The 12,116-nt window shown below is 51.0% G+C and overlaps 1 protein-coding gene across 3 annotated transcripts in view; it reads right to left on the reverse strand.

Moving 5' to 3' along the window:
- Positions 1 to 12,116, reverse strand: part of STAT2 (signal transducer and activator of transcription 2) — a 110,818-nt gene that overhangs the window by 30,367 nt on the left and 68,335 nt on the right. For all 3 annotated transcript variants that reach the window (XM_075591400.1, XM_075591399.1, XM_075591398.1), the window contains exons 19-22: positions 9,005 to 9,099; positions 8,601 to 8,740; positions 8,020 to 8,208; positions 7,465 to 7,519 (exon numbers count right to left, since the gene is read on the reverse strand). In XM_075591400.1, the coding sequence (XP_075447515.1) occupies positions 7,465 to 7,519; positions 8,020 to 8,208; positions 8,601 to 8,740; positions 9,005 to 9,099 (479 nt within the window). The remainder of the gene's footprint in view (positions 1 to 7,464; positions 7,520 to 8,019; positions 8,209 to 8,600; positions 8,741 to 9,004; positions 9,100 to 12,116) is intronic.

Raw genomic sequence — 12,116 nt, forward strand, 5'->3', positions numbered from 1 at the left:
ATTACCAATGCTACTTGTATCCATATTGATACAATTACCACTCATTTAAAGCTGCAGTTCAGTCTATATCCTGCATGTGTTTTTTTTTTAATAAATCAGTTCTGTAGTAAGAAAAAATACTTTTAGCATTTTCTGTTTTTAAAAACACAACTTTGAAAGACCAATTTTCTTGTATTCTATTTTAACAGCCATTTGCTAAGGCACTGCTCCTTCATGTCCTGTCACAAGCCCTGGCACACCCCTTTGTCAGCCCTGCCCTCCCTCTAGCACTTGTCAGTGCAGGAGTGCTCATGAATATTCATGAGCTTCCACTGCCAGTCAAGCAGATTATAAACAAATCCCAGCTTTTAATATGTCACCAAATTTCGACCTATCAATACATGGAAAACGAATTGACCTGCAGCTATACAGTTCTTTAGGTAATTAGAGATTGCACACATGAAACTATTGAAGTAAAAAAATAAATGTAAAAAAAAAAAAGACTGAACTGCAGCTTTAATACACACGTCAAGGCTCTGGGATCAGACGGCCTGCTGAGGACCGGTTTTCAAAAGGTTATATTTGCTATTCATCCAAACCCCAAATAAGAGTTATGGCGAGTGAAAAAGTGACCAAAACCCACCACTGTACTGTGTACAGCAGATAAAAAATACCTCCTGCGAGCATATTTGCATGTCTGAGACAGGTCTGCAATGATGCTTGCAGACCTAATAATACAATGCTTCCACTGTAGCCATGGACTCTGGGTAATGACATGCAAATGAGCACATCATGAAAGAAAATTTAGCGTTTAAATAAAATTGCGGGGGAGCGTGCGAGGACTCTCTATGCCCCTTATCTGCTCTCTGGCGACACATCGCCATGACAACACAAAGTGATATGACACCACTGATGGTAGAGAAAAGGTAAAGGGGGGGGGGGCGCAAACAAAAAAAAATTGCGCACCCCTGGTTTAGATATAGTAAACCGTGCTTTTCCTACCCAGATGAACAATTCTCCCGGTTCTTTCAAGACTTCAGTTGTAATTCCATCTTCCCCAAGAGCCTTCCCATTCTCCATGGATTTTATTGCTTTTGCCACTTCTTCTGGAAAGACGCATTGTATATCATTGCCCTGTTTTATCTGTGTTCGTGTACAATTTCATATAGAAGTCCTCAACTCTCTTTATGATAAGTGCACTGTCTTTTATCATTGATCCATAGTCTTGTTTGATTGCAATGATTTGCTTCTTCCCAAACATCAGTCATTGCTTGGTCTTCTTTAAGTTTTGGTTACCTTTGATAGTTTTCTTCACCATATCAGTTACATTTTCTTACATCTTCAGATCTACATGTGCGGATTGTCTGACACAGCTGTGCACATTCAATTCTTCTTGCGTCTTGGATTGCCTCATTTCTGGTCTCCTCAGTAATTGCTTTGTCTCATCAGATATTTTCTTATCCTGTTTTCTGTAGCGATTCCTCCAGTTTTTTTTATGCGCTTTCAACACCATAAGTTCTCCATAATTGTTCCATGGCATTTTGAGCAAGCTGAAGTGATTTTTCACTTATAGTTTAAAGTGTTTTCTGTTATTCTTAAGATTTTTATCTTCTTTTGAATCAGTTTCATCTTGCCAATTCAGATGTAATTTGCAACAAACCAATTGGTGATCACTCCATGTGTCAAACCGGGACTGTGCAGTCTTCCATCACCTGTTGCTTGTTAGCTAGGATATAATCAATTTCATTCTTGATTCCATCAAATCCATTCCATGTCCATTTTCAATTTGGATTCTTCTTGACTCATGAATTCAGACTGTACATAATACCGAGCTCCTCCCTATAGAAGTTTGCTGCAGGTAAAAAGATAGGCCTTAACATATAGAAAAACAAAAAAAGAACGATTCCTGCGCTCCTACCAATTAGGCTAAAATAAAATAATATTCTCATGAAAAAGGGTATTCATCTCTTGTTAACGATGAAGCCTACTCCACTGATTATTCCATTATCTGTACCTCTGTAATATAATATTGTCCGCTTTTAAGCTCAATGCTTCATCTATTCTTCTTATTTCACCAAGGTCAACATTATTCCATTTACTCTTATTTTTTTTATTTTACGAAGTTAGTCTTCCAATACTTGCAGTTCTTCTTCATTGGATAGAATTTGGGAAGTTGTAGGTAGCCAGATTTAGATTTGAATGACCGCTTTTGTTGAGCTTTTAGGGATTCTTAGCATCCTCTGGCTTCATGCCTACTTTCTGAACGCTGGCAGGCCCAGGGACAATCCAGTCTCCAGAGAATGAGGGCCATTGCTTTTTGCAAATTCTTTATTTATAATCCACATTTTTATAACATTTAACAAATACCAAAACAATACAACACAACTTAAACCATGTCAGGGTTTTTACACTTTTCACTCTGCAGTCAGCCATACTCAGACTTATTGTATAATGGCCATTGCTATTTGATGTGTTTCATATTTGGGGGTGGAGGCCTTACTTGCAATGCCGGCCTCATTTGCAAGTTGGCATGTACCTTTTCCCACTTTAGCCGAATATATTGTTCAGGATTAATAGCATGGTTAAACTTTCCAGAACAAGTGCTACTTGAATACCCGTTGCAATTTTATTCCACCACTTTAAAGCAGCGAGATAGGGATTTGAGGATATACATAAATGATATATTTTTTTTTATATACTTGTTTGAGCAACATGGATAAGAGAGACTTGCAACTGCAGTACTTAGAATACATTATGAGGGCCTCCTCAATGATCTTCCAAATCTAGATCCACCATCTTCAGCCCTTGTCGATCTGCTGCTGGATGAAGGCCTTACCAACGACCCTCCAGGTACTGATATAGATATATAGATATCTATATATAACATACGAACCAATCCAAGGACCAGTAAAGAGACAGCAAACTGCACGGGGTTAATCCAAAAGTTTGTATTCAAGACATAAACACACTTAAGCCGACGTTTCGGTCTCACAGAGAGACCTTCCTCAGGGCCGTGCAACCCACAAGTGCAAGTGACCAAACATATATACCCCCACCCATGATACAGTGCACACAAAGAGAGCCAATCACCAACATGCAATTAGACATGGTATTCAGCATAGCTGCGCTCCGCGCCACCTCCCCCATTACCTGTAAGGCCATAGGACGTCAGTCGCCATTGATAGAGAGCAGGCACTTTAGCAATCAGGAAATTTACTTTGAGACGCTTGTCTCAGTGTCTAGTGTCAGTCCGGAGGCGCGTCACTAGCCACGCACGCGCAGTAGAGCCACACACACTGCCCGCCGGAGCGCCAGTTATAATCACCCGCATAGTGGTACACCGATTAAAATCAAACAAACACTGAACTGTGAATCAAAATTTGTGGTGTATTTTATTAGGTGTCCCTGTAGATTGCTATACATTGGTAAGACTGTCAGGATGCTGAAAGAGCATATGGCTATGCACCGCTCGACCATTAGAAAAGCTCTAAACTAAGCTGCTTCCTGTAGATGCTCTTTTGATTATGTCTTTTTCTGACCTAGTTTTGCAATATGCCTCATGTGTATATGTCACTATTGCTTCATTGTTTCACTTCCTTTGCACACCTTCACTTCCTTTGTTTATTCATGTAGTGGTGGTGTCATGCATGTTCTGTGCTCTGGTCCCGTGTGTACCCCCCTGTGGCTTTCTTTAATGCTATATGCCCGCTTTTCTGCTTTATATTGTTGTCGGTGTGTTGGGTGTTGCGGTCAGATGCAGTTTTCAATACTGCGCATGCGCGGTCTAGCTTGCCAGCGTCCTAGGTTGCCAGGGAGACTATGCGTGGCGTCTGCACACTGTTGTGGTGCGTGGCGCCTGCTCCTGACTGGCGCTCCGGCGGGCAGTGTGTGTGGCTCTACTGCGCGTGCGTGGCTAGTGACGCGCCTCCGGACTGACACTAGACACTGAGACAAGCGTCTCAAAGTAAATTTCCTGATTGCTAAAGTGCATGATCTCTATCAATGGCGACTGACGTCCTATGGCCTTACAGGTAATGGGGGAGGTGGCGCGGAGCGCAGCTATGCTGAATACCATGTCTAATTGCATGTTGGTGATTGGCTCTCTTTGTGTGCACTGTATCATGGGTGGGGGTATATATGTTTGGTCACTTGCACTTGTGGGTTGCACGGCCCTGAGGAAGGTCTCTCTGTGAGACCGAAACGTCGGCTTACGTGTGTTTATGTCTTGAATACAAACTTTTGGATTAACCCCGTGCAGTTTGCCGTCTCTTTACTGGTCCCTGGATTGGTTCATATGTTATGTACTCTCTATGGGACTAGCATCTGTTTTTTTCTTTTTTTCACTACAGAGTGCTGACTGATTTTTTTGTGCATATCTATATATAAATATACACACACACATTTTAAGTTATGGTGGGTGAAAAAGGCAACGAGAAACCTCTACCGTATTGCATACAGCGAGCATTAGCTTATAAGGGCTCCATGTAACAATGTTTTTTCAGACAAAAGGTGAAACACTGTGTGCTCATTTGCATGTCATTTCCTAGAATCCCTTGCTGCAGTGGAAGCGCTGTACGCTGGGGATAATGGTGAAAGGCGGGATTGCAGACCTGCCGAAGGCCAAGGTCCCAGTGCCTCCGCTGCACGCACGCCCGCGAGGCTGGCGGCGCGTGCAGCCGATTCCCCGGTCTGCAGTGAGCTGCAGGAAGAGAGACCAATGGGGGTGGAGGAGGGAAGGGGGGGGAGGGCGTGGCGGGGCTACGGCCATGACGTCACCCGGCAGGTTCGCCCTCATTGGCTGAACCGCCGGGGGGTATGGCGAGTCCTGCTCTCAATAGAAACTCTCGCCACAGCGCTGCGGCGCCATTGAGGGGAGGGCTCTTGTCCCTCCAGCGGCCGCCCCAGCGGGTGCTGCAGTAGCAAGCGAGACAAAGCCTTAGACATGTGAATGTGCTCACAAGTGATATTCTTTATTTGATACATATATAGCAAATGGAAATATTACTGTATATATATATATATCTTATTATATATTAGTGAAAGCACTGTATGCCTGTCTGCATCTTCCTGTGTCCCGAGGGGAAATCTCATTTGTCCCTTGGCCCGCCCGCCCCCGCACACCTCTCATTGGCCTGAGGCGGAGTGACCACACACACACACACACACACACACACACACACACACACACACACACACACACACACACACACACACACACACCCCGCTCTCTTACCCGCCGGTCCCGGAGGCTCATCTCCCGCTCCCTTACCCTCCGGCCCCAACACACCTCACCTGCAGCCTTCACCTCTCTGTCCTCTCCCCCCCCCCCCATCACACTCACCTCCCTCCCCCCCATCACACTCACCTCCCTCATCCCACCGGCACTCCACTCACCTCCCTCCACTCACCTCCCCCCCTCCCCGGTGTGCTCCACTCACCTCCCCCCCTCCCCGGTGTGCTCCACTCACCTCCCCCTCTCCCCGGTGTGCTCCACTCACCTCCCCCGTGCTCCACTCACCTCCCCCGTGCGCTCCACTCACCTCCTCCCCTCCCCGGTGTGCTCCACTCACCTCCCCCCCTCCCCGGTGTGCTCCACTACCCTCCCCCCTCCCCGGTGTGCTCCACTCACCTCCCCCCCTCCCCGGTGTGCTACACTCACCTCCCCCCCTCCCCGGTGTGCTACACTCACCTCCCCCCCTCCCCGGTGTGCTACACTCACCTCCCCCCCTCCCCGGTGTGCTACACTCACCTCCCCCGTGCTCCACTCACCTCCCCCCTCCCCGGTGTGCTCCACTCACCTCCCCCCCTCCCCGGTGTGCTCCACTCACCTCCCCCCCTCCCCGGTGTGCTCCACTCACCTCCCCCCCTCCCCGGTGTGCTCCACTCACCTCCCCCCCTCCCCGGTGTGCTCCACTCACCTCCCCCCCTCCCCAGTGTGCTCCACTCACCTCCCCCCCTCCCCGGTGTGCTCCACTCACCTCCCCCCCTCCCCGGTGTGCTCCACTCACCTCCCCCCCTCCCCGGTGTGCTCCACTCACCTCCCCCGTGCTCCACTCACCTCCCCCCCTCCCCGACGGCCGGACAGGCAGCCTTTAGCTGCCACGCGGCAACTAAGATGGCGGCGCCCGGAAGGACCCCCTTCCTCCCTCGCGGAGTAACTAAGATGGCGGCGGCCGGAAGGAGAGGTGACGTGTGTGTGTGTGTAACTGTGTGTCACTGTGTGTGTGTCACTGTGTGTGTGGGACACTGTGTGTGTGTGTGTGTATCACTGTGTGTGTCAGACACTGTAGGGTGGGGACCGGAGCTACGCATGGGGGGGGGGGGGGACCGGAGCTACGCATGGGGGGGGGCCGGAGCGGAGAGGGAGGGGGGAGCAAAGAAACATACAGGGGGAGTGGAGAGGAGGGACCCACAAATTTTAAGCAACCCACCCCCCCTCCTGTCCACTGTCACCCCCCTCCTGTCCACTGTCACCCCCCTCTCCTGTCCACTGTCACCCCCCGTCCTGTCCACTGTCACCCCCCCTCCTGTCTACTGTCCCGTCCCCCTCCTGTCCACTGTCCCGTCCTCCTCCTGTCCACTGTCCCGTCCCCCTCCTGTTCCCCCCCCAGTCCACTGTTCCCCCAGTCCACTGACCCCCCCCCCCCGTCCACTGTCCCCCCCCCCGTCCACTGTCCCCCCCCCCGTCCACTGTCCCCCCCCACTCCCCTCCTCCTGTCCACCCCCACTCCCCTCCTCCTGTCCACCCCCTCCCCTCCCTTTTTGCCCCCCCCCCCCCCCCCCTTTCCTAGCGGGAAATTTAACTCACAGGCAACGCCGGGTCTCTCAGCTAGTGTATGTGTGTGTGTGTGTGTGTGTGTGTGTGTGTGTGTGTGTGTGTGTGTGTGTGTGTGTGTGTGTGTATATATATATATATACACACACACATATATATATATATATGCAAATGAGCATACAGTAATATTTCCATTTGCTATATATGTATCTATGTATCAAGTAAAGTATATCACTTGTGAGCACATTCACATGTCTTAGACAGTTCTGCAATGCTGCCTTTCACCATTATCACTTAGCATTCAGTGATTCAAGGGATTCTGGGAAATGACATGCAAATGAGTAGTGTCAGCTTTTGCCTGAAATACATTTTTACATGGAACCCTTATAAGCTAATGCTCGCTGTTAACACCGCTTTTAAGAACAGCATGGGAATCAGATACAAAGCCAGAGAAACCATTCACAGACATGTTTCAACCTTAATGGGTCTCCGTGTGAAGTTGGTTGTACAGCTGGCTTTGCAATTTTCAAGGCTGTATGATTTGCCATACACATTTTAAATTATGGTGGGTGAAAAAGGCGACAAGAGGGGGAGGTTTCTTGTCGCCTTTTTCACCAACCATAATATATATATATATATATTTATTATATCTTATTTCAGAGGCCATATTAACATATTTGGCCAAAATGTCAGCTTTTGGTCTGTCTTACCGGTCAGACACGATAATCAGCTTCCGCTTAAGATACTTCTCGAATTCCAAAGTTACTGCAAAAGAGAAGAACAATTAATTAAAATAACCTCTAGCTCTGTCCTGGGAAAGAATTTTATTACAGTACGAGTGTCTGTACAGTCTTGCACAATCCGGTTAGATACGCGTACATCTGTGCAACCCTACATATGCATGTGTATGTGCCCAAGTGCAGTGCTCGCCACATCAAGAAACCTGGGGAGCTGCTGCTTGCATCAATTTATTTGCATCAATTTATTTGCATCAATTCATTTGCAGAGTGCTGTGTATCTGTATGTATGAAACGCAGGCGTTAGTATATGCAGTGTCGGCACACTCCCGCAAAGCACAATGCACCAGTAACAATACGTGAACAACCTAGGAAACCAGAGCGTAGAGAGCATCTCTACAGTGCATCTGTACTCAAAAAGCAGTGTACATTTGTATGTGGAGAGCATGCACAGTGTACTGTATCAACGCATGCAGAGTGCTGTACGTCAGGACTGACAAGTAATGGAGGATGACACTGCATTCTCACATTCGCTTCTGTGCTCATAATATGGTCCAAATGCCTCGTCCTTGGGGATGTCGGGATACAGGTACTTCAGGGGGTTCTCAGGGATGTTTTCCTCAGCCATAAGTTGGTAGTTGCGGATTATCTCGGTGAGGGGGATGGAGTCGAGCTCTTTCTTGGTGTATGGCTCCACAGAGCGAATTAAGTGAGTTCCTGTGGGGTGCAGAGCACTAGGTCACCGTCTGTTGTGCTACAATATGGACATATTCTGTTCCTCCATAATTATAATATATACCGCTCCTCTCACCAGGATGAATGGTTGTCCCTCTCTTTGATCTGTTCAAGATCAGTAAAAGAATGAGCTGGGGAAAAGTAATCCTGACCCTATTTAAATAACAATACAAGTGTGTGCATACACGATTCCATATTATATCAAAAGAAAACGCAGCCTGCTTTTCTGATCCAATGCCCAGCTATTCCTCACCCATTTCTGCTCTTGCCACATTCTAAGCACTACATTAGGTGCAGAAAGTATTGTTCTTAAGCAACAAGGCACTCTGCTATCTCACACTGCAATGTGGGCCCCTAGCTCCGGTTCCACACACCATTCTCCTGATGTTCCACCCAGGAGCAGGTGATCCCTCCCTCCCGGATGCTCTCGCTAAAGCGGAGAAGGAAGGTGCCAGTCATCTTTGTCTTCAGAAGGGACTCCTCCTTCTTGCGACTCACAAACCCCATCACATAACTTTGGAGAGAAGAGAGAGACAGATGAACAAAGCAGAAAAGGGACAACAGGGAGTTACTAAATGAGGCAAATGGATGCCTGTCTATAGTGTTAAGAATACACAATGGACTAAACTGAACCAAACTCAGGCTCTGCCTTGTACAAGTTAGACCAACTGACCACATTCTCCAGCCCCCCAGGAAAAGCAACCATGTGTAGGATAGCATTATGAACAAGTGTCAAGGTCACCAGGGCTTTAAGGTCCACGGTTTGCCTCCTACGCACCCATCATTCCAGATGTTTTCCAGGTGCTTTTCTACCAGGCTCCGAATCGAATCAAACCATGTCCAAAAGATGAAGTTAACCCGGGGCATGTTCTCCTGCAAAAGGAACGTAGCAGATTTAAGGAACAGGGGCAGTGATGCGATAGACAATAATTCAATTTCTCCCAGTCGCTCCATGCCAGTACAAACAAATGGGGATTCAGCCCCGCCCAGTTGGGGGTAGGGCAAACTTTCAACGAATCAGGCTCCATCAACCCCATACAAGGTTCCCTGCTCTCTTACTCACAGCAGTTATCTGTCTAGGCAAGCAATAGAATAAAAGAGAAGACGGCATATTAACACACAAATAACAAAAACATTTCTCATGGGAGGGAACCTTGTACTGGCATGGACGGACTAAAAGAAAATAAGTCGTATATCGGTAAGCATAATTCCCCTTTTCCCCCACATCCCTCCTATGCCAGTACAAATGAATGGGCATATAGCTAAGTAACCCCCTTCTCATTGTGGGAGGGAGAAAAAAAGGGGGATTACCAATCAAGAAAAGCAAGTCCAATATCAGAGAAAAATGCTTGTAAAAGGCTAGATGAGCGAACAGGTTCTGTATGGGTCCGAGCGCCTGTTGCAAATCCAGACGTCTGACCAAAAAAAGGCAGCAGAGCAATCAGGCATTTGCTCAAAAAAAAGGGTACGTGTGTTTCAGCTCCTTGCCAGAAAAGATTGCCAAGCGTTTCCAAAGGTGGGAGAGAAGATCAGCTTCTGCCCAAAAAGTGTAGCACCAGCTATGAACAGAGCGCACACGCCGTGGGATAGGACAGCAGAGCGCACACGCCGTGGGATAGGACAGCAGAGCGCACACGCCGTGGGATAGGCCAGCAGAGCGCACACGCCGTGGGATAGGCCAGCAGAGCGCACACGCCGTGGGATAGGCCAGCAGAGCGCACACGCCGTGGGATAGGCCAGCAGAGCGCACACGCCGTGGGATAGGCCAGCAGAGCGCACAAGCCGTGGGATAGGCCAGCAGAGCGCACAAGCCGTGGGATAGGCCAGCAGAGCGCACACGCCGTGGGATAGGACAGCAGAGCGCACACGCCGTGGGATAGGACAGCAGAGCGCACAAGCCGTGGGATAGGACAGCAGAGCGCACACGCCGTGGGATAGGACAGCAGAGCGCACACGCCGTGGGATAGGCCAGCAGAGCGCACACGCCGTGGGATAGGACAGCAGAGCGCACAAGCCGTGGGATAGGACAGCAGAGCGCACACGCCGTGGGATAGGACAGCAGAACGCACAAGCCGTGGGATAGGACAGCAGAGCGCACACGCTGTGGGATAGGACAGCAGAGCGCACAAGCCGTGGGATAGGACAGCAGAGCGCACACGCCGTGGGATAGGACAGCAGAACGCACAAGCCGTGGGATAGGACAGCAGAGCGCACACGCCGTGGGATAGGACAGCAGAGCGCACAAGCCGTGGGATAGGACAGCAGAGCGCACACGCCGTGGGATAGGACAGCAGAGCGCACACGCCGTGGGATAGGACAGCAGAGCGCACACGCCGTGGGATAGGCCAGCAGAGCGCACAAGCCGTGGGATAGGCCAGCAGAGCGCACACGCCGTGGGATAGGCCAGCAGAGCGCACACGCCGTGGGATAGGACAGCAGAGCGCACACGCCGTGGGATAGGCCAGCAGAGCGCACAAGCCGTGGGATAGGCCAGCAGAGCGCACACGCCGTGGGATAGGACAGCAGAGCGCACACGCCGTGGGATAGGCCAGCAGAGCGCACACGCCGTGGGATAGGACAGCAGAGCGCACACGCCGTGGGATAGGCCAGCAGAGCGCACACGCCGTGGGATAGGACAGCAGAGCGCACACGCCGTGGGATAGGACAGCAGAGCGCACACGCCGTGGGATAGGACAGCAGAGCGCACAAGCCGTGGGATAGGACAGCAGAGCGCACACGCCGTGGGATAGGCCAGCAGAGCGCACAAGCCGTGGGATAGGCCAGCAGAGCGCACACGCCGTGGGATAGGCTAGCAGAGCGCACACGCCGTGGGGTAGAACAGCAGAGCGCACACGCCGTGGGATAGGACAGCAGAGCGCACAAGCCGTGGGATAGAACAGCAGAGCGCACACGCCGTGGGATAGAACAGCAGAGCGCACACGCCGTGGGATAGGCCAGCAGAGCGCACAAGCCGTGGGGTAGGACAGCAGCGCGCACAAGCCGCGGGATAGGACAGCAGAGCGCACACGCCGTGGGATAGGACAGCAGAGCGCACACGCCGTGGGATAGGACAGCAGAGCGCACAAGCCGTGGGATAGGCCAGCAGAGCGCACAAGCCGTGGGATAGGCCAGCAGAGCGCACACGCCGTGGGATAGGCTAGCAGAGCGCACACGCCGTGGGATAGGACAGCAGAGCGCACACGCCGTGGGATTGGCCAGCAGAGCGCACAAGCCGTGGGATAGGCCAGCAGAGCGCACAAGCCGTGGGATAGGCCAGCAGAGCGCACACGCCGTGGGATAGGCCAGCAGAGCGCACACGCCGTGGGATAGGCCAGCAGAGCGCACACGCCGTGGGATAGGCCAGCAGAGCGCACACGCCGTGGGATAGGCCAGCAGAGCGCACACGCCGTGGGATAGGCCAGCAGAGCGCACACGCCGTGGGATAGGCCAGCAGAGCGCACACGCCGTGGGATAGGCCAGCAGAGCGCACAAGCCGTGGGATAGGACAGCAGAGCGCACACGCCGTGGGATAGGCCAGCAGAGCGCACACGCCGTGGGATAGGACAGCAGAGCGCACACGCCGTGGGATAGGCCAGCAGAGCGCACAAGCCGTGGGATAGGCCAGCAGAGCGCACACGCCGTGGGATAGGACAGCAGCGCGCACACGCCGTGGGATAGGACAGCAGAGCGCACAAGCCGTGGGATAGAACAGCAGAGCGCACACGCCGTGGGATAGGACAGCAGACTGCACAAGCCGTGGGATAGGACAGCAGCGCGCACACGCCGTGGGATAGGACAGCAGAGAGCACAAGCCGTGGGATAGAACAGCAGAGCGCACACGCCGTGGGATAGGCCAGCAGAGCGCACACGCCGTGGGATAGGACAGCAGA

The sequence above is a fragment of the Ascaphus truei genome, chromosome 3 (genome assembly GCF_040206685.1).
Source record: "Ascaphus truei isolate aAscTru1 chromosome 3, aAscTru1.hap1, whole genome shotgun sequence".
NCBI lineage: Eukaryota > Metazoa > Chordata > Amphibia > Anura > Ascaphidae > Ascaphus > Ascaphus truei.